General features: G+C 35.9%; 1 protein-coding gene across 5 annotated transcripts in view; it reads right to left on the bottom strand.

Annotated features, from left to right (window-relative positions):
- Positions 1-23,159, bottom strand: part of LOC134527381 (alsin) — a 239,496-nt gene that overhangs the window by 112,094 nt on the left and 104,243 nt on the right. For all 5 annotated transcript variants that reach the window (XM_063360022.1, XM_063360024.1, XM_063360019.1 and 2 more), the window contains exon 9: positions 21,403-21,614. In XM_063360022.1, coding sequence (XP_063216092.1) covers positions 21,403-21,614 — 212 coding nt within the window. The remainder of the gene's footprint in view (positions 1-21,402; positions 21,615-23,159) is intronic.

Here is a 23,159-nt window from a genome sequence, read left to right as displayed (position 1 = left end):
TGATTTTAAGGTGAGAATACTTACATCAAAGAGAAGGAGACATACTGCTAAGAAAATCTACGACATTTTATTTTCTAATATTCACACAGAGTCAAACTACACTAGTACATACAACCTGAGAATAATTTATTTTCATTACCAACGTAATAAGACATATTTTATTTAATATTCTGTAGAGGTTAGTAGTTGTGCTACATACACAATCACAACACTAGTACTTTATAGAGTTTTATAGGCGCCCAACTATAACACATTTTACATCAGAGATTTTGGCATTTTAGGAAATATACTCCATAGAGTAATTCTGGTCACCCAACGGTGGCGCACCCTTTTAGAAATTTTGGTCACTCATCCTTGGTGCTGTCTGAAAAAGAAAAAAAAAAAGGGAAATTCTGAAAACACTTCAACGGGTACATCAGTTGTACGTTGCGTGCACGAGTCGGGAAACCATCGGTGCTATTCATTTTCTCTCCGGTACATTATACAGCATTGTAATAAATTTTTACTGAATTTTTTTTTATTTACCATTACTGTAAATTGGAGATGTGGCTTAATTTTTTTCCATTAGTATAGCCGTGCGAAGCCGGGTCGGGCAGCTAGTAAAGTATACATGTGAAGTGTAAATAATGTAATGTACATAAGCATGTAATTTTTCTTTTACATTACTAATTTTAATATGTGTAATAATGTGTTAACCATTTTAATAAGAATCTTATGAATATGTCTACTGTAAAAGTTTTAATTTTAAAGAGCACCCAGTTTAGTTTTTTAAAAAATACTGATTGATATAGTTCTTTATTCAATCAAAAATTAGATCAGCTCTAGAGACAATATTTTGTATATAATATCTCATCAATCAGTTACAGATGTGGTAATGTGGTATTATCAATGATTAAGTGGTTATTAAAAACAGATCAAGAGAATAGAGATACAAACTAATTTTTTTAATGTGAATTTTCATTACCTAGTGAAAAACATTGTATATATTTTACGAAATAATTTTATTTGTGAAACTGATGTTTTGGTTTGATTCAGTCAAGATGGACTATGAACATTGATAAAAAAAAAACAAATATTGACTGAACCATGTTTATATCACAATGTGTATATTGTGAAGTCGTATATTGATAAATTTGTGCATATTATGATGTTATGTTTTGGGTACAGTCAAACTGATTGATTGTGCATATGAAAATTATGTTAGTTTTAAAAAAAATGATTAATTTATTTTAACGTGTAAACTTGTTAAATCTATTGTATTATCATGTTGTTTGGCTGACATATGTTATGATTCTAAGAGTGTTATTTTGAGATAAAAATACTAAGTTGATAAACTACATTGAAAGACATTCTGATGAGCGATATGAACACTTAGAGACTTTCATGCTCATAGTTAATACATTATACTTCAAGAATATCATTATTATGTGTAGTGTTATGTTAGAGAAAATGCTTATGATAGTTCAGAAAGAATTTATCGTTAACCATTTTAGAGCGGCTCTGTAAACAATGAGGATGTTTACAGTAATTATTCTCATATTTTATTATCATAACTATTATTTTTAATTAATCTAAGTTTTGATCTGATGATATACGTATGTAAGTGAACTAGAGCATCCTGGTAAAATCACATCTCATTGCAGTAGTCACTAATTTTGTTATATTTTAATTTTAGTTGGAGTCTCATCTTCGTATCTCTTTGGTTGACTATTCCGTTTTATCATTTTCATGCACCAAAAACTGTTTATTCTATGGTTGATTATTTGATGGTTTCATTCCTCCAAGTTGTTTTAAATTCAGTCTTTAGTCAGTTCTTTTAGCAGCCTTGTTCCTTGGTTGCCACAACAAACTGAACGATAGAAGTTAATTTTAGAACGAAATAGAGAGAAGAGGTCCGCGATTACAGGAGCGAAGACGTCGTTCGTGTCGTCGTTCGGAGCCCTGCACAAGCCACAAAAAGATTTGTACCTACCGCGCCATAGCTAGAGCTTTACTGGTATTAAAAAATTAGAGACAACTGATTTATTTATGTCAGATTCAGGGAGTCTGTTGGAACCTGATCGGTCGGTCGAGACCATATTATGGTGTTTCAAGATGCAGACAAAGCTGAGTAGTTACTATGAGTCCCACACTGGTGAGAACGTTCCTGTCTATAGGATTTTGCAGCTCCCACAGGATTCGCTGAATTCCGGTTCCTGATGCAGAAGCTTTGAGTCATAGTCTTTAGACATGTCTTTCAGCTATCCTGTTGCTGTTTTTCCATTGGGAACTTACCTAGAGGTCCTGGATACCACGATCTCTGAACCTACTGATTGAAATTCAGCTAGCCAATAACTCCTATGTTTGTGTCATTAGCACTATCAGTATAAACACCTCCCATTAATTACATTGAAGGACCATAACTAAAAGAGGCTCTTAGGTAGACACTGGGTTATCTCTATCTTCACGATAAATTATTTTCCGTGATAAAATTTTGTTTAAAGAAAGTATTGTTACTGATATTCATACTGTATATATATTTTAAAAAAAAATTATTGTTGTATTTGTGCCATAACATAACAGTACCAAAATACATGTTATTAGGTAAAATCACTTGATATTTATTTCTTGATAAAATTAGTAGGTACTGTAACAAAGATTGAACTGAGTAAAATAATTAATTTGGTAACATTTATTATTTATTTGTTCGTTATGGTGGTATAAAGTAGATACCACTTGCACTTAAATATAATGTTGAATCTTATTACTATTTAAATTTTATCACACAAACACCACTTGATATCTATTACATGCTATAGTTGGTTGCCTCTCCAGCTATTCGCTAAGAGGACGTGTTGGTTAGACTGCCCGGCAAAAATCAAAAATAAAAAATTAATTCATTTACGACTTGTGAAAATTATGTCTCAATCCAGCACCACTACAGACCTGTGATTACCAATACACCTATGTCATGTTAACTACAGAAATCTGTGGTCAGTGTATGCAGAGAGAGAGAGAGAGAGGGGGTGGGGGTTGAGATTGTGTAACATATATAGTTGAGATTGTGTAACATATATAATCATAACAAATGTTTTTGTTGTACTAACAGTACAGTACACACAGGTAGACAGACAGGTAAATACCCTAATACTAGTGGTAGTACATGGTTAAGGTTTTTCATTAACATTGCATACCTATGATATAACTGGGGAAATACCGTATATACTCGTGTATAGCGCGCCCTTTTTTCCCCTCAAGGAAAGTAAAAAAATAAGGATGCGCGCTACACACGGAAAAAAAAAAGTGAGGGGGTGTGGCGGGGAGGAGAATTGGAAGTCGTTAACTGCCGGGTGACGGGTGACGTTTCTGGCCAGCCCCCACACATACGCACAAGCAACAAGGCCTCTCTTTCACACACACACACCCGCACGCACGCACGCACACAACCTGGTCTCTCGCACGCACACGCTCACAGCACACACACACACACACACACACACACGTGCGCGCGCAAGCTGGCATGTCTCTTGTTTATTTTTAGACCTCCCCCTCTACAGAAAGCCAGCGCAGCTAGTAAAATAAAAGAGAGAGAGAGAGAGAGAGAGAGAGAGAGAGAGAATGTTGTCGCCATTCCCCCTCCCACTTCCTTCGCTTCCTCGTCGCAGCTGCTACCGGTGAGTCATCTAGTCCTCCGCGGGTCGCCCCCAGAAGACCGTAGCGACACTAGACCGTACGCTACCTACCTGGCCAATGGTAGTGGGGGGGCGGGTCATGCGGGTGGGGGAAGGCATTCCTCACGCCAGTTAGCCAGTCATTTAGCTGTTCCTTCAACACGCCTCTGTTCACAGTCCTGACAGAACAACCACGCAAGTCAAAGTTTATGTTTTAAATGAATTTATTGATAATTTATTATAATTTTTAATTAACTGTTGAAACGCATTTGTTTAGAGTCACGTGAGTTTATAGTTTAATTAAAGGTTACGGTAAGCAATGGTTTTTTAATATATTGAAATGCGATATAATTTTTATAGCTTATGTTTTAAACATTATAATATGGGTGCTAAATAAACCTACACATGTGTAGATCTCATTTAATATTCACTGTTATTTAGAATGTGTTTCTAAATTAACTTGCGGTAAATTATATTATCTCGTTTTTACTTGTAAAATTAACTCTGTTTATTTTTGCGCCTTACATAATATCTTGTTGAAACTTGTATCTTAACTTACTTTGCCCATACGTTTATTTAAATCTGTTTGCACGTATTTAATAAAATGTAGAAGTAACTTTTGAATAAATCTTTCATTGTGTGAAAAACGCTAGGCGTTAGTTATTCGCGCGACAATTTTTCACCCAGTGTAGGCCGACTTGTGTACCGGGAAAGGAGGGCTCCCTCGCAGACAGACTTCTCTCTCCTGCCCTGGGGGTGTCGCACTACTAACTAAGTACGACTTTCATGCTCCATATTTTGTTTGTTGTTCATGCTTTTATTAATACTATTTATATACTTTTTAACAGATTAAAGAGGCTTAGCCCATCCATTCACGTTAGTTTATACAGTTTACATTTATTTTTGACGTGACAACGTCTAATAAATCGATGAACGCCGGCTGCACGCACAAAAAAGTGTCCCACTCACTTGCTCATTGTACGCATGCGTGGCATCACTCTTCATGCGCATTGTACTCATGCGTGGCATCTCTCTTCCACTCGATTGGAACAACCATCGATTTGACTTTTCAATCATATTTTCGTCTTTTGAATTATTAATATTATGTAATTTAACGATAGTCCACCAATTTTCAGCACAATCGGTACGGTTATTTAAAAGTACCTAATGTTGAAAATTCAAATACGTTTTGAACCAACAATGGTGTTTTACAGTTACACATAATAATTCAAATTACACCAGGGATCTTTTGCACAATGTTTTAAAAAATATTGTAACACATTATAAATAAGTTTGGTGTATTTGGGATGCGTATTTGTTATAAAATCGTGTTAATATTATACCCCTACCGTGAACAAAGTTTTTAAAAATATATATATATGACATTTGAAATTACATTACCTTAGTATGGCCTCGTGGGCGTGTGGTTAGCGTACCTAACTCTGAAACTAAAAGTTGTCGGTTCGAAACCCGATAGCTGCGAATTTTTTTTTTTTTTTACTTGTAAAAATATATATGGCGCACGCAACATTTCAAAAGTAATAAATATATTTGAATTAGCTAATGAATGCAAATAAAAGTAAATTTACTAATTCAATTGCACATTTCATATCACTCCTTTGTATCCATACAAAATAGTGATAATTCAATAAAAATGATTCAATTTTATTCATAAAAGTATGCAGAGGTAGATTTTATCATGCAAAAGATTGAAAAATTAAAAAAAAAATTCTTCCTTAAAGGATATAATATTTTAAATGCCTAAATGGTTTGTTTGCAAAAACCTATTACGGCTCAGTCTCAGGCCGAATATGATATTTCCTTTTCTTCTGGATCAATCATTTCATCAATGTTTTGTTATGACGTTGTCACATTAAACTATCGTCCGTAAACCGACTTTACAGACAACCAATTTTTTTTTGATAAATAATTTTGTTATGTGCATGGTTACACGATTTGTTGATGAAAGTTCTGTAAAGTAACAATTACGCCTAACAAAAGCTGTATGTAAAAATTTGTTAGAGACTTGACAAGGACTGTTATTGTTGTTATTATTATTGTTAGGTATGTATATAGTCATAATAACAGATTCAAATTATTATTATTGTTATAATTATGGAGATCGTCATTATAACAGCTTTATATTCTAATGTTAATATAAATGCATAATTATTTTTAAAAAATCTTTTTGTAAATAAACATTCTACAGGCGTAGGTAGTTTCGAAGTAACTATTTCTTCTGGAAATATTTTTGAAACTTCTATAAACTGCTAGAGCATTTTAAGAACTTAATGTAGCTGACATAAATACCTATCTATTCGCCAATCTTCAAAAAATATTGGTGTAACATATTCTCATGTTCCATGAAGCAAAAATGTTTTGAATGTTTTTAACTTAATGTCTTAAAGAATTTCATAATATGCCTACTAATGTAATCATTAAATTATTTTTGATTTTCAAACACTGTTTTTCATCTCTTGCACTAATGTCATATACATTTTTTTTCTGACAAAGGTTTAAGATAATCTTAAGATGGTTATTAATAAATTCCAACGAAATTGATACTAAAAAAATTTACTTTCTTTTTAAATTTCAAACCCTGTTTTTATGGTAGGTAATAGTTAGTTTCATCAAATATTATTTAAACCAAATGTTTTAGATAAAGTTTAGGAATTTTTACAATAAATTATATTGAATTTGACAATATAAGATTAACAAACAGTTTGAACGGATTTGAAAGTGCACCACTAAGGGAGTTATGAATTTTTTTTCTTCTACCCCTTATTTTTTTTAACTCTTTGTAGCAATGGTACTTCCAATCAATTATTGTTTCAGACAAAGGTTTTTAATAAAAATTATAAGGTTTACCAACAACTTAAAGAATGTTATATTGTAACTAATGAGAGTTATGAATTTTTTTAAATTCTACCCCTTATTTTTTTCAACCCCTTGCAGTAATTGTTGGTCCGATTGAAAATTGTTTAGACAAAAGTTTTAGATAAAAATTATATGAATAATACACAATTCGTACGAATTCGATGTTGTAGGCCTACCTACGAAGGAAGTTATGATTTTTTTTTTGTCCGCCAACCCTTGTTTTTTCAACCCCTTGCAGTTTTGGTTGGTCGTATAAAAATTTATTTCAGATGAAAGATGCACTGAATACTTTAAGGTTTCACGATAAAACATAAAGGATTTATGAGTGTACATGGTACATTAATTATGATTTTTTTTAATTCAACACCTTTATTTTTTCTACCCCCTGCAACAATGGTTCGACATATAAAAAATTATTTCAGACAAAAGTTTTAGATAAAAATTATATAATTTACTAACAATTAGAACGGTTTTTATGGCGTACTTACTGAGAGAGTTATGATATATTTTTAATTTTTACCGTTATTTTATTTACTACATTGCTGCAATGGTTTGTCTAATCAAAAATTGTTCCAGACAAAAGATTTATATAGAAATTATAAGAAAAATACATAATTTGTACAAATTCGATGCTATGCCTACGAACAGAGTTATGATTTTTTTTGTCCGCCAACCCTTGTTTTTTCAACCCCTTGGAGATACCGTCGGTCGTATCAAAAACTTATTCAGAGAAAATATTTTGGCATTACTCCTAAGAATTTTAATAAATTCAAACGGATGTGATATTTTCCATATTGCATGATTTAGAACGATTTTTCTGTTTTTGAAAAAAACTACCCATTTCTATCCTTTGGTGGGATATATATATATATATGTGTGTGTGTGTGTGTGTGTGTGTGTGTGTGTGTGTGTATGTATATATGTGTAAGCTTTTGAGTTGACGATGGTTTTGGGGTCTATGGACCATATAACAAAAAACTATGTAAAAATTTTCTGGAAGTCGCACCTTCTATTCGTAACGGCTACAATATGTAGGGTATTTCTTTGAAATCTACCTAAAATACGTAGGTATTAAAATTCTTCTATACTAATGCACAAAGCTGTTTCGAATTGCTAGCTCCCTTGAGTCACGCGAGACAATTCATATGCTCCTGGGGTTGGTACTGCTTCAGTACAGTATTGTGTCCAGGGTGTCCACAAGAAAAAAATATTTTGTACCAACTTAGGCAAGAAAAAGTACTAGATTTGAAAAAAGTACTAAAAAATAATTTGTTATCGTTTTAACAATTTATGGAGTTATGAAATTGCAACGCTCTTAAAATTTATGAATTGAAAATACACAGTATCTAAAATAACACATGCAAAGATAAATAAAATAAATTTTTAACGCACCATTTTATCACCAGCATACATTTGGAATTGCATTCTTGTTTAGAGTAAACCTGTTTAGAAATCCAATTGAAAAATTCATGATTGAGATTGTATGAAACCAAGAATGGATATTCTCGTTCAAATCTAGTGGATGTCCGGCCATAGAAACAACGATGACCAATGTATTAATCTTGCACTTGACATACATGTGATTAAATATAATGTTTAGAATTTGCAAAAAAAAAAAAAATATATTTTTTTTTTAATAATTTTATTATGCATTACACTTGCAATTACTAAATATTTTATTTACACATTTTCTGAGTTCCCACTCACAAAATAAACCACAGGAAAAACCTATTCTCTCATTTTTTCTAGCAGAGCTTGCTAACTTAATCAGTTCTCCTGAAACAGTAAAATCTGCAACTGATGTGTTCATCATTTTAATTTTACCAAAATAAGTGCTAGGCCAGTCATTTTAGACATCGAGTTAGCAAAAAAAACGCGCAACTCTGTTTTTTCTGAGTGTTGTTCGAGACCACCCCAGTAGTGTGTACCCAAGTTTTCAGCTTTGAAAGACCTAAGCTAACTGCGTACCAGTCGAAAAACCTTGAAATTTTCTAATTGTTTTTTTTTTTTTTTGCTTATAACTCCTAAACCGTGCATCCTACCAAATAGTTTAATGCTTTTTTTGAAGTAAATGAAATTGACAAACGTTTGGCACCAGAAAGAACTCTGTAGGTTGAATAAAATCCAAGTTACAGCTCTTCAAAGGTTGGCTATTTTTCCCAAAAAGTGCAAAATTGAACTATTAATCGTCTTTGGATGGAGATACAGGCCGAAATCTTTATCCTAAAAACCCCAATTAGGATACATTTTCTAGTAAATTTAATTAGATTGAATTTAAGTTTAACCGGAGGTCTGTAGGCCTATTTGTTGTCTAGTTATCTCACAAAAACAAAACATCAACGAAACCCTTTTATTGGCAATTGAGCCAAACGATTAACAATAGCCATTCAACGACGTTGTAGAGGAGTGGAAAATCATTACACCAAGAAACAACTTATATACGAGGGTTATTTTTTTTTCAACCTCCGATCGGCTGTAATAAATAAACGGGAATGAATTGGTAAATTATTTTAATGTCAAAAGAAACGTACATCTTTACTCTATTTTTCCACATAATCACCGTGCAGATTGAGGCATTTGTCGTACCGATGCACCAGCTTTCCAATACCCTCTGCATAAAATTATGCCTCATGCCTATTCAGCCACGTTTTAACTGTGCCCTGCAGTGTGATTACAGTTTCATTTCTCCATGGTATGCCCATTAATCAATACCCTAATCGCTCGTACACGAATCGACACATCTCGTAGTGTTTACCCCCTTCCACCAACCATGTGGAGCAGCCAACTCACACCTCAGTTGAAGCTTGGTTATGGGAATGTCAACATGGCTGCAACGATAAACTGTACAGCGAAATGCGAGCTGCGTGGAGTCATCCGTTTCTTACAGGCAGAAGGGCACACTGCAGCAGAAATTCATCGCCGAATGAGTGTTGTGTACGGTGAAAACTTTATGAGCGATGGCGTTGTGCGAGAGTGGTGTCGGAAATTCCGCGAAGGCCGTATTGATGTTCATGATGAATGTGGCCAAGGAAGGAAGTCGGTAGCAACAGATGAAACAGTTCAGAGAGTTGATGCAGTTCGTGAGAGACGTCGATTCACGATTTCAGAACTGTCTGAACAATTTCCGCTCATTTCAAGATCAGCCCTATACGCCATTGTTACAGACAATCTCGGATACAGGAAAATCTGTGCCCGATGGGTACCCAAGATGTTGACACATCAACAAGGAGCGGCGAATGACATCAGCCTTGTCGTTTTTGTTGCATTACGCAGACGATGGTGAACACTTTTTGACTCAAATTGTGACAGGTGATGAAACATGGATTCATTTCGATAATGAAGTAACAAAACTTCAATCACAACAGTGGATGCACACCTATTCTCCAAACAAGCCGAAAAAGTTCAAACGGACATTCAGCACCAAGAAACAGATGGCTACAGTGTTCTGGGATCACCAAGATGTGCTGCTGGTTGATTTCATGGAGCCAGGGACAATAATCAATGCTGCTGCATACTGCGCGACACTACGACGGCTAAGACAGTCGATACGCAACACGCGGAGAGGAATGCTGACATCTGGTGTTGTCTTGCTTCATGACAACGCCCGACCGCATAGTGCCGCCGTAACACAACAACTCCTTGCAAGATTTTGATGGGAAGTGTTTGATCACCCTCCTTACAGTCCGGATTTGGCACCGAGTGACTATCACCTTTTCCCCATGTTGAAAAAGTGGCTTGGAGGACGACGCTTCAACACCAATGATGAACTGCAGAGCACTGTTAAAACGTGGCTGAATAGGCAGGAGGCATCATTTTATGCAGAGGGTATTGGAAAGCTGGTGCATCGGTACAACAAATGCCTCAATCTGCACGGTGATTATGTGGAAAAATAGAGTAAAGATGTACGTTTCTTTTGACATTAAAATAATTTACCAATTCATTCCCGTTTTTTTATTACAGCCGATCGGAGGTTGAAAAAAAAAATAACCCTCGTATATATATGAGTGTAATTAACAAAACATTCCTAATTACCAGTTATAGAGACATCATAAAGATAACTTGACCAACAAAAAGATACAGCACAAGTACAAAGATGACATGACAAACAAAAAGATACAGCACAGCACAATGTATTAATTTACAAAATGTTATAGGTATTTACAAATTTCGTGCCTACAATAATTATTGTACATGTCAACAATTTCATAAGGGGCGGTAATAATTTATAATTTTTCTTTTTTGGAAGGGGTCTGGTTCACTTGATAAATCTGCAGGTTCCTCTGTCTCAATGAATGGCGTCGTCGAAGACACAAAGTCAGGTGGGGCGTCGAAGTCGTCGTCGATTTCATCATCAGACGCGTAAATTTCTGTTATTGGAACATTTTTTCAGGACCTCCCCTTGCAGATCTTGCAGAGAGCGGAACATTTAAGTCCTGCTCTCTGACAGGAGCACCCTCCAGTGCACCCCTTCCGACATCCACAAGAAATGAATTTGAGGAGGGTGTCGGACGCTGGAGGCTTGGTCGATTGGACGGGAAGTAGCCCCTGCCCGTTTCTTGTCCAGCCCCAATCAGTAGGCTCTTTATCTACCCCCAACCATTTCTGAACTAGGTGGTATGTTCTGTATGAATGTTGGGCGGCAGCTTCTTTTGTTGGGGGTAAACGTGCCAGCTGGACTTTGGCATTGGCTGCTGTGCGTACAAACAGCTTGTACCTTAGCTCATGAAAATCTTCATGTGCTTATCCTCCGTAGAGAGCCACTATGCACTCAGAACCGGCGGAGGCTACTTCCTCGTGGGTGCTATTCGGCTAGAGGAAAGCTGCTGCCACTTCAATCAGGCTGACATCATTTTCGAAGGTACTTAGCATCTTTTTGCCTTGCCAGAAGAGGGCAGATGTGGTGTCGCAGCCTGTGAATGCATGCAGGAACAACTCAAATTCTGGGGGGATGGGAAGATCTCCTCGGCTGAAGGAGGTGGAAGCATACTCCATGGGACCTAAATAACCTCTGCCACTTTTCTGGAAGAAGACATTATGAACGTGTGACCCCAGTCCATTGAGAAGAAGCAGGAGATCGACATCCTCTCCAACAATCACTACTCGTTCATAGGACCTGCTCTTGGACAAGGCTGTTCTTATGATTATGCTGTCTGCATCCTCATCACATTGAACGACGTCGATCCCCTTGTTCTCAAGCCCTGAGCGGTGAAATTGGATTAGCCTTCTCTTGTTGTTGTCATTCGCCAACAGCTTCTCTTGCGGCACGTTGATAAGCGTGTCTTCTTCGAAAATGATGTCAGCACATGACGTGACAGAGTATCGTCGTAGACGTTCGGCAGAGTTTGTGCTCCTGGTATTACTATCCTCAGGGTACCCATCGAAAATGGCTGATTGCTTCCCGAAGTGGCTGATGGTGTAGCTTACATAGGATGCTACTATGGTCCTGATGGATGCATTCCTGTGCCATATTACCTTGTGAAGCAGGAAGCCTCCGTCCACAACCACAAACGTAGTTGATCCTATGTCGATATTTTCTAGAGATGGGGTAAATGCAGCGTAAAAGGTTGATTTCGTACCTTTCCTCATCCCCTCTTCATTGAATAGAGACATTGGATATGGAAATAGCTCGTACTTGAAGTGTTGCTTCAAATCGTTGTCTGACTGCTTGATGATGCATAGCCTTTGAAAAATGGTGAGAGGATCGATGGTTACAGCCTTGTTGTTATCTTTGATGGTGACTGCTGACAATGTATGCACCTTTTCTTTTCGTTTCAAGACAATATGGCCGAACGATTTTCCATTAATGAGCTTGACAGCTTGGATGCCCAGTTCTTGTGCCATGTGGCAATTGACCTCGGGCCCCCCAACGATGCCAATACTGATAGACAGTATTTTGTCATTGTATGGGAATGGAGTGTGTACTTCGAACCATGATGTTAGTTTTTACACATCCATTGTATCTCGCTCAATTCGTGCAGGCCTCATGTCGATGTGTTGTTTACTGGAACTGGAGGATACATCCCAAAAGTACTCGAGTCCTTCACACATGTTTAGCATATATACCATGCCTCCAGTCCAACGACCGAGAAAACTGCTGGACATTCCTTGACCATGTGTCAAGCCCCCTTGGCTCTTCATTGATCTCATCAATACTTGTTCAATTCTTAAATATGTCCAGAGGCCTGACCAAAATTTGTCCGAATGGCGTATTATAAACGCCCCGTCTTCTGTGAACAACCTAAATTCTGTTGGGACCATTTTCTGCTGCAGCCCACTCATGTCCTGAAGGTACAAACGAACACTTTTTGCATAGTTGAAGTGGCCTGCAGAGTGGAAGAATGGCAGCATGTTAGTTATTGTTTCTAGGTGAAGGCCCCAGTCTCACATTCTTTCAACTTGTATGAACTTTTTCATTAGAGTTGTCATTCTGAAGTACAGCACCCACAGCTTTGCTGTTGGGCTTCATATTTCCACTTCCTCCAGCACACTTCTTACCTTGGCACCAAGCATTTGAACACTTCATTCTTTGTGGCATGCAGAATCAAATTTCTCTCATTTTCGCTGAGCAGGTTTCCAATTTAGAATTGTTCCTCCTCCATCAACTCCACTTTTTCTCTCAAAATCAGTGTAGCCAATGCAAGGTTTGTCAGCATGTGAGCTCTAAACGCCTTGGAGTAAGCATGTCCATTTAGGAAATATCGACACTGTTGGATGCATAAATTGTTGAGAGAAGTTCCTTTATTCCACTCCCTGCAATTATGGCACCAATTCAACCCATTAACGACATTAGAAGATGGAAACCTCCTAGCCTTACAACCACATTACTCAGTTGTGGATGCTGGCAGCTTGTTACACTCCAAAGACCGCCGGACTAGCTCAGATACACTTGCATATTCGGATGCTGAAAAAGTGAGGTTATGTTTCCCTCAGAATATTATTTATGGGCGATGTTGCATTTCAGTAATGTCTCTCGTACACAAAATGTTTTTCACTGATTATTTATTTATACCTTACGAATTCGCGAGACATTTTACACCATCTTGCGACAACATTTACAACTTGAAACAGTATTTTCCTCACAACGAATCAGCTTCATTAATTTGGATCACACACTGACTGGCCGAAAATTGAATTAATAAAACAGTTCGAAATTAAGTCCCGCAGTTGCACTCAACTTTCGGTACAATGTCAAAGGACAATGTCCTCGGAAACAGTGACAAACCTTGGTAAGTCCTGTTTTGGGCGATTACCGACGACTGTAGTCAAAAAATTCTAATTGTGTCCAAATAACAAAATACGGTAGATTATAAACAGGTGACGCCCGGACCACAGCCGTGAAATTTACTCGTTAAATATTCATATTTAAGTTGTGAGCCACCTACTCAACTAACCACTTCCTCAGTTGCTGTTCAGTAGATGACTGACGAACCAAAACGACACACTGGTCTCAGGAGAGACCAAGGATTGCACCATGACGTAACTTTCGGCCAATCACAGCACAGTATCAAACACTCCCTCCAACACCAGCCAATCACAGAACAAATTACAACACATGAAAAAACCCTGAACACACATAACTCAGGGCTTCCCTTGATCAGTCTCTTTTCAATTTCCCATCAAAATCGGGGACTCCCAGAATATTTTCTCACGCTAGTTGCTCTGTCTCTCTCTTACACAGGATGCATCATTATCGTTTTATCGCCTCGGCGTCACTGTGTCGACGCACGACTTTCTTTCTCACTCTAACTGACACGCAACTGGCTCACATGATTTCATCATCCCATGGACAAATTTACAAAAGAAAAATATGTTACAGTGTATTTGCGCATATAAACAAAATATTTAAAGCTTAAAAAAACATTTTAAAACGCATAAAAACGTAATTATTTAGGTAGAATTCGGTAAATTTACAGTTACATGGCTGTTTCATAATAAAGCAAATAGGCTTAAACAATACACAAATATTAGAAACGGTAATTAAATGAGAGTACATTAATAAAACATAAGGAAATATAAATATTAACATGGAAAACAATTATAAACGGTAAAATATTATCATGAAAGTTATTTCAAAAGATTCATTGTAAGTTTCAATGATTTACTACATGTACCACAGTTAGGTTATGCCTGAAAATTATTTAAACAACTTATATATAGTATTACTGTTAAAACATATTATTCATAAAAACTTAAAGAAAAATTGGGGAAGGCACTGTCCTGCAATGCTACATTACCCCCCCAACTTTTCAATTAAATGTACAGAATACAGTTACTTGAAAAGTTCCACAAAAAAATTGTATCCTTATAAAATATACAATCATAATATAACATTCATTAAATTACATACCTTTAAGCATCAATTCATAATACAGTCATTTATAGAATATTCCTTAATTTGAAACAAATAAAAATATAGTCATAACATTCTTATTTACTTTTACAATACTCTTTATCACAAACAATTCAGTTTTTTTCAGTTAATTTTGTATTGTAAACGATACACCAATATTGATTTTACTTTACAATGTTATCCTTATTTTCAGTAATATGTAAAGACATTATTCTACCCTGTGTGTGTGTTTGTTCATTTCCTTTACTTAATTTAGTAATTCTACAGTACTGCTTCTGAATACAAATATTTTTTCCCAAAACTTTGTGTTGGACCATTCTTAAATTGTTGGTTGCCATCCATACCTTGTATTGTATGTAACATGCTCAATTATAATCTTTCCCATGTGTACTTCTTGGTGTATTCAGAATTCACATCATAAACTGTTTTAGCAACAACAAATTATCAGTGTCATACTCATGAGGGGTAGGAGCAGCAAAGGAGCAAGGGACTTTAGCAGTAGCCTTGAAAAAACCATCGGACTCTTACGCGGACCGGAAACATTAATATTTAACCTCCTTGCCTCCCAACTAGCCTCGACAAAATACAACAATAATCTCTGCTACCTCGGCAGGAACCAAACAATGTGAAACTTTAACCCTTTCTGCACATCATTAGAAACAACACTCTTGAACTAAATCGTACAAATACATTACAGTACTTTACAACGCTACAATCCTCAAAACGGTTCACACTTAGTTGAATTCCAAAAAAAAATTTCATTTAACTTCAAAAAAAAATTTAACGATAATATCTTAAAAAACAATTTCAAGGTCTGTGCTCTCGAACTATTTGAAAGTTATCACAATATCCAAACAACAAAATGCTGTCAAAAACTTTAAAATGAATACTTATGATAGATGCGTGTAAATCATGATATTACCACTTATATAAAATACACACCGTATTATTTTTCTATATACTACAGTTGTACATTTATCCTTTTCATATCATTTTCATAAATCTTGTTACATTTCTATATTATGTTAGAAAATGTTCAAAATATACAAAAAACCCTATAAAATACAAAATATTATCAAAATGTACATAATTCAAAGTATAAAAAAAATTATGAAAAACTTAATAAAATGGCGAAAATGCAACAAATTAAAAAAACATCGAACACAACAAAACTAAATTTAAATCCACCCCTCCATCTAGGTAGTGGGTCAAACAAGTCTACATACACTGTTTCAAGAGGTTGCATCACCCCTGTCCAGTTACACTTCCTTTCTTCTGTATTTGCACATGACAAAAAACTGTTTACACTCTTAGCAACAGTTCGGTACATACCACCCACATTTGTCACATTACTGTTTAGATTTAGAAAAAAATGTATTTTTATCATTTCTCTGCAATCTGCAGAACTCAATTCACTCATTACCTCCTTGGCAAACTCACCCTTAAGTTTATCCGAGAACGCTTTCATTTCAATCTCTACTTCTCTCATCTGTTTACACCAACTTCTGATCCCATGTCTATTCCTTCTTAATTTACAAACTGTTTCCTCTATATTGTCTAAACATTCCCTGTTACATATAAAACACACACCGGTCGGAATGGACGACATTTCACAAAAACCATTTCAAAAACACTTTCAAGATAAGAACGGTTAAAAAGGTTGGAAAAGAACATCCGAATTTGGCAGAACATAAAACTGAACTGAAGGGAAGGCAAGAGAATAGGGCCACGGCGAGGAGGGGGGACCTTCTTGGAAGAGGGGGGAATGGAAAGTACACCCGCTGATCCCGTCATACGACTCAGCAGGAAAGGAGGGTCACACAGACACGCAAATGAAACCCTCCGAACGAAAGAGAGAAAAAAGAACTTGTTAATTATTCGTCTCCTCCCTCTGCGTCTTTCAGAGGCTCACAGAAGTTCAACGTTATTATATTATTACTGTCACAAATCAAGAGGCCAAACCCAACTCTCTATTATATAAAGAGTTGATAAAAATAAATTTATAATATTGCAGTAGTTAAATTGGCAGTGGCACCGCAATCTTATTGAGTGGCCTGTTGCAATTAATAATACCAGTGTTCGACATATTTGAACCAACTCCCCCCATTCCACCACTCCCAAATAACCCCCCCCCCCCCTTCTTCCCCTTCCTCCTCCTTCTAGTCCACTCAAAAAGTTTTAAAACTTGGAAAAAAGGTTTGAAACGTGCTGTAATGGTTCGTGCTGCGTATTCGCAAGGCTCAGCCAGTCCAAAAAAGGGTTTTGCCATGGTTTGGTTTTTTAAGATAGCTACAGACCTTCGGTTGCGCTTCAATTATAGCTAACTGAATTTGCTACAACTTTCATTCCCATGAGTATCTTTTAGGATGAGTATTTCGGCCTGTATTTCCCTCAAAACACGCCTGATAGTTAAATTTCGCACTTTTAAAAAAAAACATAGTCAAACTTTGAATAGCTGTATCTTGGGTTTTATTCAACCAACAGAGTTCGTTCTGCCGCTATACATTTTCAAATTTGATCTTATTCAAACAAGTAACAAGTGACATTTTCTGTAGGATACACGATTTAGGAGTTATAAGCAAAAAAACAAAACAAAAAAACTCCGAAAATTTCAAGGTTTTTCGACAGGTACGCAGTTAGCACAGGTCTTTCGAAGCTGAAAACTTGGGTACACACTACTGGGGTGGTCTCGAACAACACCCCGAAAAACCAGAGTTGCGTGTTTTTTTGCGAACTTGGGTTTTTTTTTTGTTTTAGATGACTGGCCTATGCATTTACCAGTGGTGATTGTACTTTGTTTCTAATTTTATTTTTGGTCAATGTTACTGCAGAAAATATTCTTTCAGTTGCTGCGGATGAACGAGGCAAGCATAGCATGGCTTTAATGAACACTGTTATAGAAGGGAACATTTAGTCTCCTACAGCATTTTTCATTCCAAAAACTGTATTCCAAAAATCCATTATATTTCTTCTCTACTGTAACTTATAGGTAGCTATATTATGTGTAGGTGTTGACCATACATTAATAATTCAATTATTAAATTAATTTGATTGTTAGGTAAAAAGTGTAGGACTATATGTATTACAAATCCTTATTTTACTTAACAAACACACAATAAACATTTATTCAACACAACACAGTACACTATAATGACACAAGGATTTTCAACAATAAAATATTATAATTTTTCTCCCTCAATTTATATATTAAAATTATTATTTATATGAATATAATATCACGGATGAGTCAGAAGTAGATGATGTACACTCAGGACAATACGTCGAGCACTATTTTACCAAGAGTTCTGAGTCTAATCCAACATTATTTAATTTCACTTGTATCAATTATATGACTTAAAAAAAAAATGTAGTTCCTGCTTTATAATTATCAGTTTTATTACCGGCTAGTTTAGTTACTCAGGGAGGCATAAAACTCTTTTCTATACGGACCACTGAACTCGGGTCGAAGTCATGTAATGTAACTTAAGTTGAAGATTTAACCAGAAAAAAATGTACTTTAATTTATGTCAGTTCCAAATACTTAATAAAAAAAATCACAGTTATTTGTAAGGTATTCGTTTATACATGACAATATTCAGATGTTTCAGTTCACATGTAGGTACAAAATTGCATCTCTTGTTGAACAATGACATTGCGTTGACTTGAGTTTCAATTACTGATTTAAAGTACTAAAAATGCATAAATACCTTTGCTTTCACTCACGTGTAGGTAATTTATTTCGCAGAACCTTTTGATAATACTCACAACACAATGTATATGATTATTTCAATAAAAGTTGCAATTAAAGCAACAGCATCTGGGGCTTAACCCACACGAAGATGACGCTAAAACATTCTCTCTCAAATTATATTTAAAAACTCATTATTAATGAATCCTGATCCCTGATTGCCTGGAAGGCCAGACACATAGATAGAACTCCAGTCAACAATACAATATATGAAAACAAACAAGAAATCGATTAGGAAATATTCACAACATAAAATTAGTTTTATAAATAAAATTAAATCATATTATATCATTTCCAGACGTAAATACAATTTTTGGGTTATGTCAAATGGCTTTAACTTGGTTTGTTCACATTTCTATTACAGACGTTGTTGACGGCTTTTAAACATGAATACATGTAGTTAATTGGCTTTTAGACTGAGCATAAATAATAACAATCAAAACGAAATAGTATGGCAGGAAAATAAATAAATAATACTTAAAACAAAATCTGGGTGGGTCATTGTTACCGCATACCATAAATTCGTCGTCTTTCTTCAGTGCTTCAACAGTCTTTAATAAACGCCATTCCCTATCCAGGTTTTCGTAATATTTTTCTTCAATAACATTAAGAAAATATTTGGCAAGTGGCATTATGTGTGATTGTCATCTGATTTGTACTTTTCTGGACTCAGCAAGGCTAAACCTTTTAAAACAGAGTCAGTAAAATTTATTCGTTTTAAAACTTGGCTGCAAAATTCAACATAGAAAGCTAAACAATTAACTTTCAATCGTGTTAGCCTGCATCACTTGGTCTAACTATGCTCTTGTCTAATCCCATCAAAAAGAGCTTCCACTCTCGCTCCTAGATAAACTTTGCTTATGTCTAAAACTGGCCGTTGCCAGCTGTATTTTCTTTTTCAATTGGATTTTTGAAACCTATTGATGTTTCATGTAATATTTCATTGTCAGTTTCATTTTTTCTCCCACCGATGAAATCAGAACATGAAAATGATATGAGTACATTGATAATCTAAATTTAAATTAATTATTACTGTCGAAAGAATAAAAGCCAGGAACAAAAAATATGACTTAATTAATGCTGAACGACCGACTTGAGTTCCTGACCTGACTCGTCATCAACTGAAAAATTAGATTCCTTTCCAACCCTGTGTGTGTTTGAACAACACTTAATAATAAAACAATTTAGTTAATATTATATTGAAGGCAAAAAACATGTAAAGGTACTAGCTGTGGAGACCCTGATTGTGTCTGAGAGTTTCCGTACTTATGTTATTCTTCTCCTGGTCACGTTCCCTTTCCCCGCTAGCTACCGGCCAATGACAGCGAGGGGGCGGGGCTTGCGGTGATTCTGACACACTTTCCCCTGGTACGGTCTAACGACCATACGGTCAAGCGGTGTCGCCCCGTCCTCCGTGTCACGTTCCTGCCTGCCTCCCTCCCACCCGCCCCCGTACCAGTTGTGATGATACAGCGCTTCATTATCTTCCGTCTACACAGCAGAGTTTAAGTATTTTCCTGACGCATCACCACACATCAATTTAAATTATCATTTGTTTCACACCAACAGGTACCACAAAATGTTAGTAAAATTTATTTATGGGGAAAAAAAAATTTTTTTCTTTGGAATTTGTTGCAAAAATCATGGTGCGCGCTATACACGAGGGCGCGCTATACACGAGTAAATACGGTAGTATCAAAATTATTCATAATGAGATTACGCAATGTTATCAATACTCCTGCTTTAAGAGCTTCAATATCTGACAGTAATTAAAAACATATTTGGTTAAAGACAAAATATAGTCAAAAAGTACAATGTTGTTCTTAAAAATAAATTATTTTACCTGATGGAATGAACACACTTAACAAGATACCCACTATAAATGCTTGTATGGTGAAGACCTATAACAGATAGTTTGGTACTTGTATTGAAATAATTAAATAATGTATTTATTGTGTAAATGGATTAACTAGAGCATACTGCCATAATTTCAAACTGCTACTTAATTATGCTTGTTTCTGCCTACAGCTGGTGTGGTATCTATTTCAGAAAAGTTCATAAGAAGCCTGTACACTACATTCAGGAGGATCAAAGGTCAAAGGTTACTCAAGTTTGTCCCTTGTCTTTTACAAGTATCAGGTTCCGAGTCAAATTTCCATTGGCAACATTGCAGCTGTAGATAAGAATTTCATGTGCATTTTTCAGAGTATAAGCAAGGAGTTTTTTAATGCATGCACGTTAATATTTTATGAAATAATCAAAATATTACATCTGTACTAAATGACAATATTTTTTATCTACAAAACTTTTATATTGAGTTTTATCCAATTTATGAATTACATCAGAGTGAAAATAAAATTTTATAACATCATAGAGCCAGCATTAAAAGAATGGACTATATGAGAATAAAAAATGTTTACAAAACTAGAGGCAAATTAAACACGAAAGTAGCAGCCACTTAAAAATATAATAAATGAAAATTATAATAACACACACCAAAATTATTCCAAAAGAATAATTTTTGAAGAACCAAAGTGATTTTTACTGCAAAATACAAATGTACTATTGAGTTATTTAAAGAATTTAAATAATTTATGTAATTCTTAATTAAAAACATTTTTATGGATGTAAGCCATTGCTGGTTTTAACTGTATGCCATTAAGAAACCACAAGAATGAACAAGAAAGATGAATACAAAACCAAAACAATAATCCATTTTTAAGTGTAACCTTGTGACTGAATTAACACGAAAATGACAAAAAAGGTTGTTGCATTACCTTGGGTGAGATGGAACTATCCTGGGGAAAGACGAAGCACTCTTGAACAGAGTGCCCGTGACCTTGATGCCTTCACTCCACACCCCGATCAGGGACCCCTCCAGACGGTCACCACTGCTGAACGTGAGGGTTCCTTTGCCATTGAATATCCCTGCAGACCGGAACTCTCCTTCGTAATGAGTTCCATCTTCAAACACCATCACACCATGGCCCTACCAACGTACAACATGGAATGCTGTACTTCAAAACTATTACAGTGGAGTCCCGCTAATCTGAACTAATTGGACAGAGACCTGTTTAGATAACCATATTTTCAAACTACATGGTAGAATAACTGCCATAATGCAACAGTGTATAGTAAAACACATCTTTATAAGCATTATGTTTCCATGTAACACAGCCTGGTAACATTCTTAAAAGCATGAAATGACTTAACATGTTGATAATTGGACTAAGAAATTAAAAAAAATTTGACTATACTTTTCACTCTTAACTCTTTCCAAATAGCTTGATTTTTGGATTAGCGGGTTTTTAATTAGCGGGACTCCACTGTGGTAACAAGCTAAATACATTTCACATCAAATTTAAGGGCATCCAGTTGTTCAAAATGAATAGAAGCTGTTAATGAAAAGGTAAAGCACTGTATGTAACAGGTGTGGAAGTGAAACGGGCGCTTTGGCAACCCTAGATATAGCAATTTACGATAGGAATCAGAAAATGGGGTGGTGCGATTTGGACAACAAACCTTTGCCATTGACCCTGATATCGATGTTCAGTCAAGATGGCGTCGTGGACCGGTGAACAACACGCTTTTGCCGTGAAGGCGTTTTACTAAAACCACTACAGTTACGTGGCAGAGCAGCGTGTATTTTGTGCTCATTACAATCTTGCACATCATGCCCCAGTTCCTTCAGTGCATGCTATCAAATTGAGAGTACAGAACTTTGAGGAAATGGTTAATATGGTAAAAAAGAGGGGTGGAAGTGTAAAAACGATTGTGCACACCAGAGAATGTTGCAAGAGTGGAAGAAGCCTTCAGCCAAAGTCATGGGCATTCTGCACGTAAGCATGCCCTGCAACTTGACTAATCGAATCGCACTGTGTAGCAAATATTGCACAAGGAACTGCAATACCACTCATACAAAATGCAGATAGTGCATAAACTGAATGTGGATGACCATCTAAAGAGACTACGCTTCTGCCAGGAATTGTTGAAACTCATGAACAATATTCAGGCCTGTGCGACAATCTGAATATGAGTGATGAGGCCAATTTTTATGTATCAGGCTTTGTTAAGAGCAAAATTTTAGATAATGATCACGAGAAAATCCTCAAATGTATCATGAAAAGTCACTTAAGTCAGAAAGTGGTAGTTTGGTGCGGCGTATCATTCTTTTGAATCATCAGGCCTTATTTTTTTTAAGACTATTGCAGCAATGTTGTTACTGTGGATACAGAACATTATGCTAACATACTGAAACATTTCCTAGTGCCACAGCTTACTGATCTTCCTGTAACTGCAAACACATTTTTCCAAAAAAATGGAGCCATATGCCATACCTCGCAGATTTCCATTAACGCGCAACAGAACATCTTTCCTGGTCATCTCATCTCCAAGAACGAGGACATTTCCTGGCCTCCAAGATCCCCTGACATTTCAGCGTGTGATTTCTTCCGTGGAGTCATTTGAAATCTGAGATCTTCCGGTGTGATCCGCCATACACCATACAAACACTGAAGAATTAAATTTGGAAATT

Source organism: Bacillus rossius, chromosome 1, assembly GCF_032445375.1.
Source record: "Bacillus rossius redtenbacheri isolate Brsri chromosome 1, Brsri_v3, whole genome shotgun sequence".
Lineage (NCBI taxonomy): Eukaryota > Metazoa > Arthropoda > Insecta > Phasmatodea > Bacillidae > Bacillus > Bacillus rossius.
Note: the sequence above shows the minus strand (reverse complement) of the source record. Positions and strands in the feature narration are given on the sequence as shown.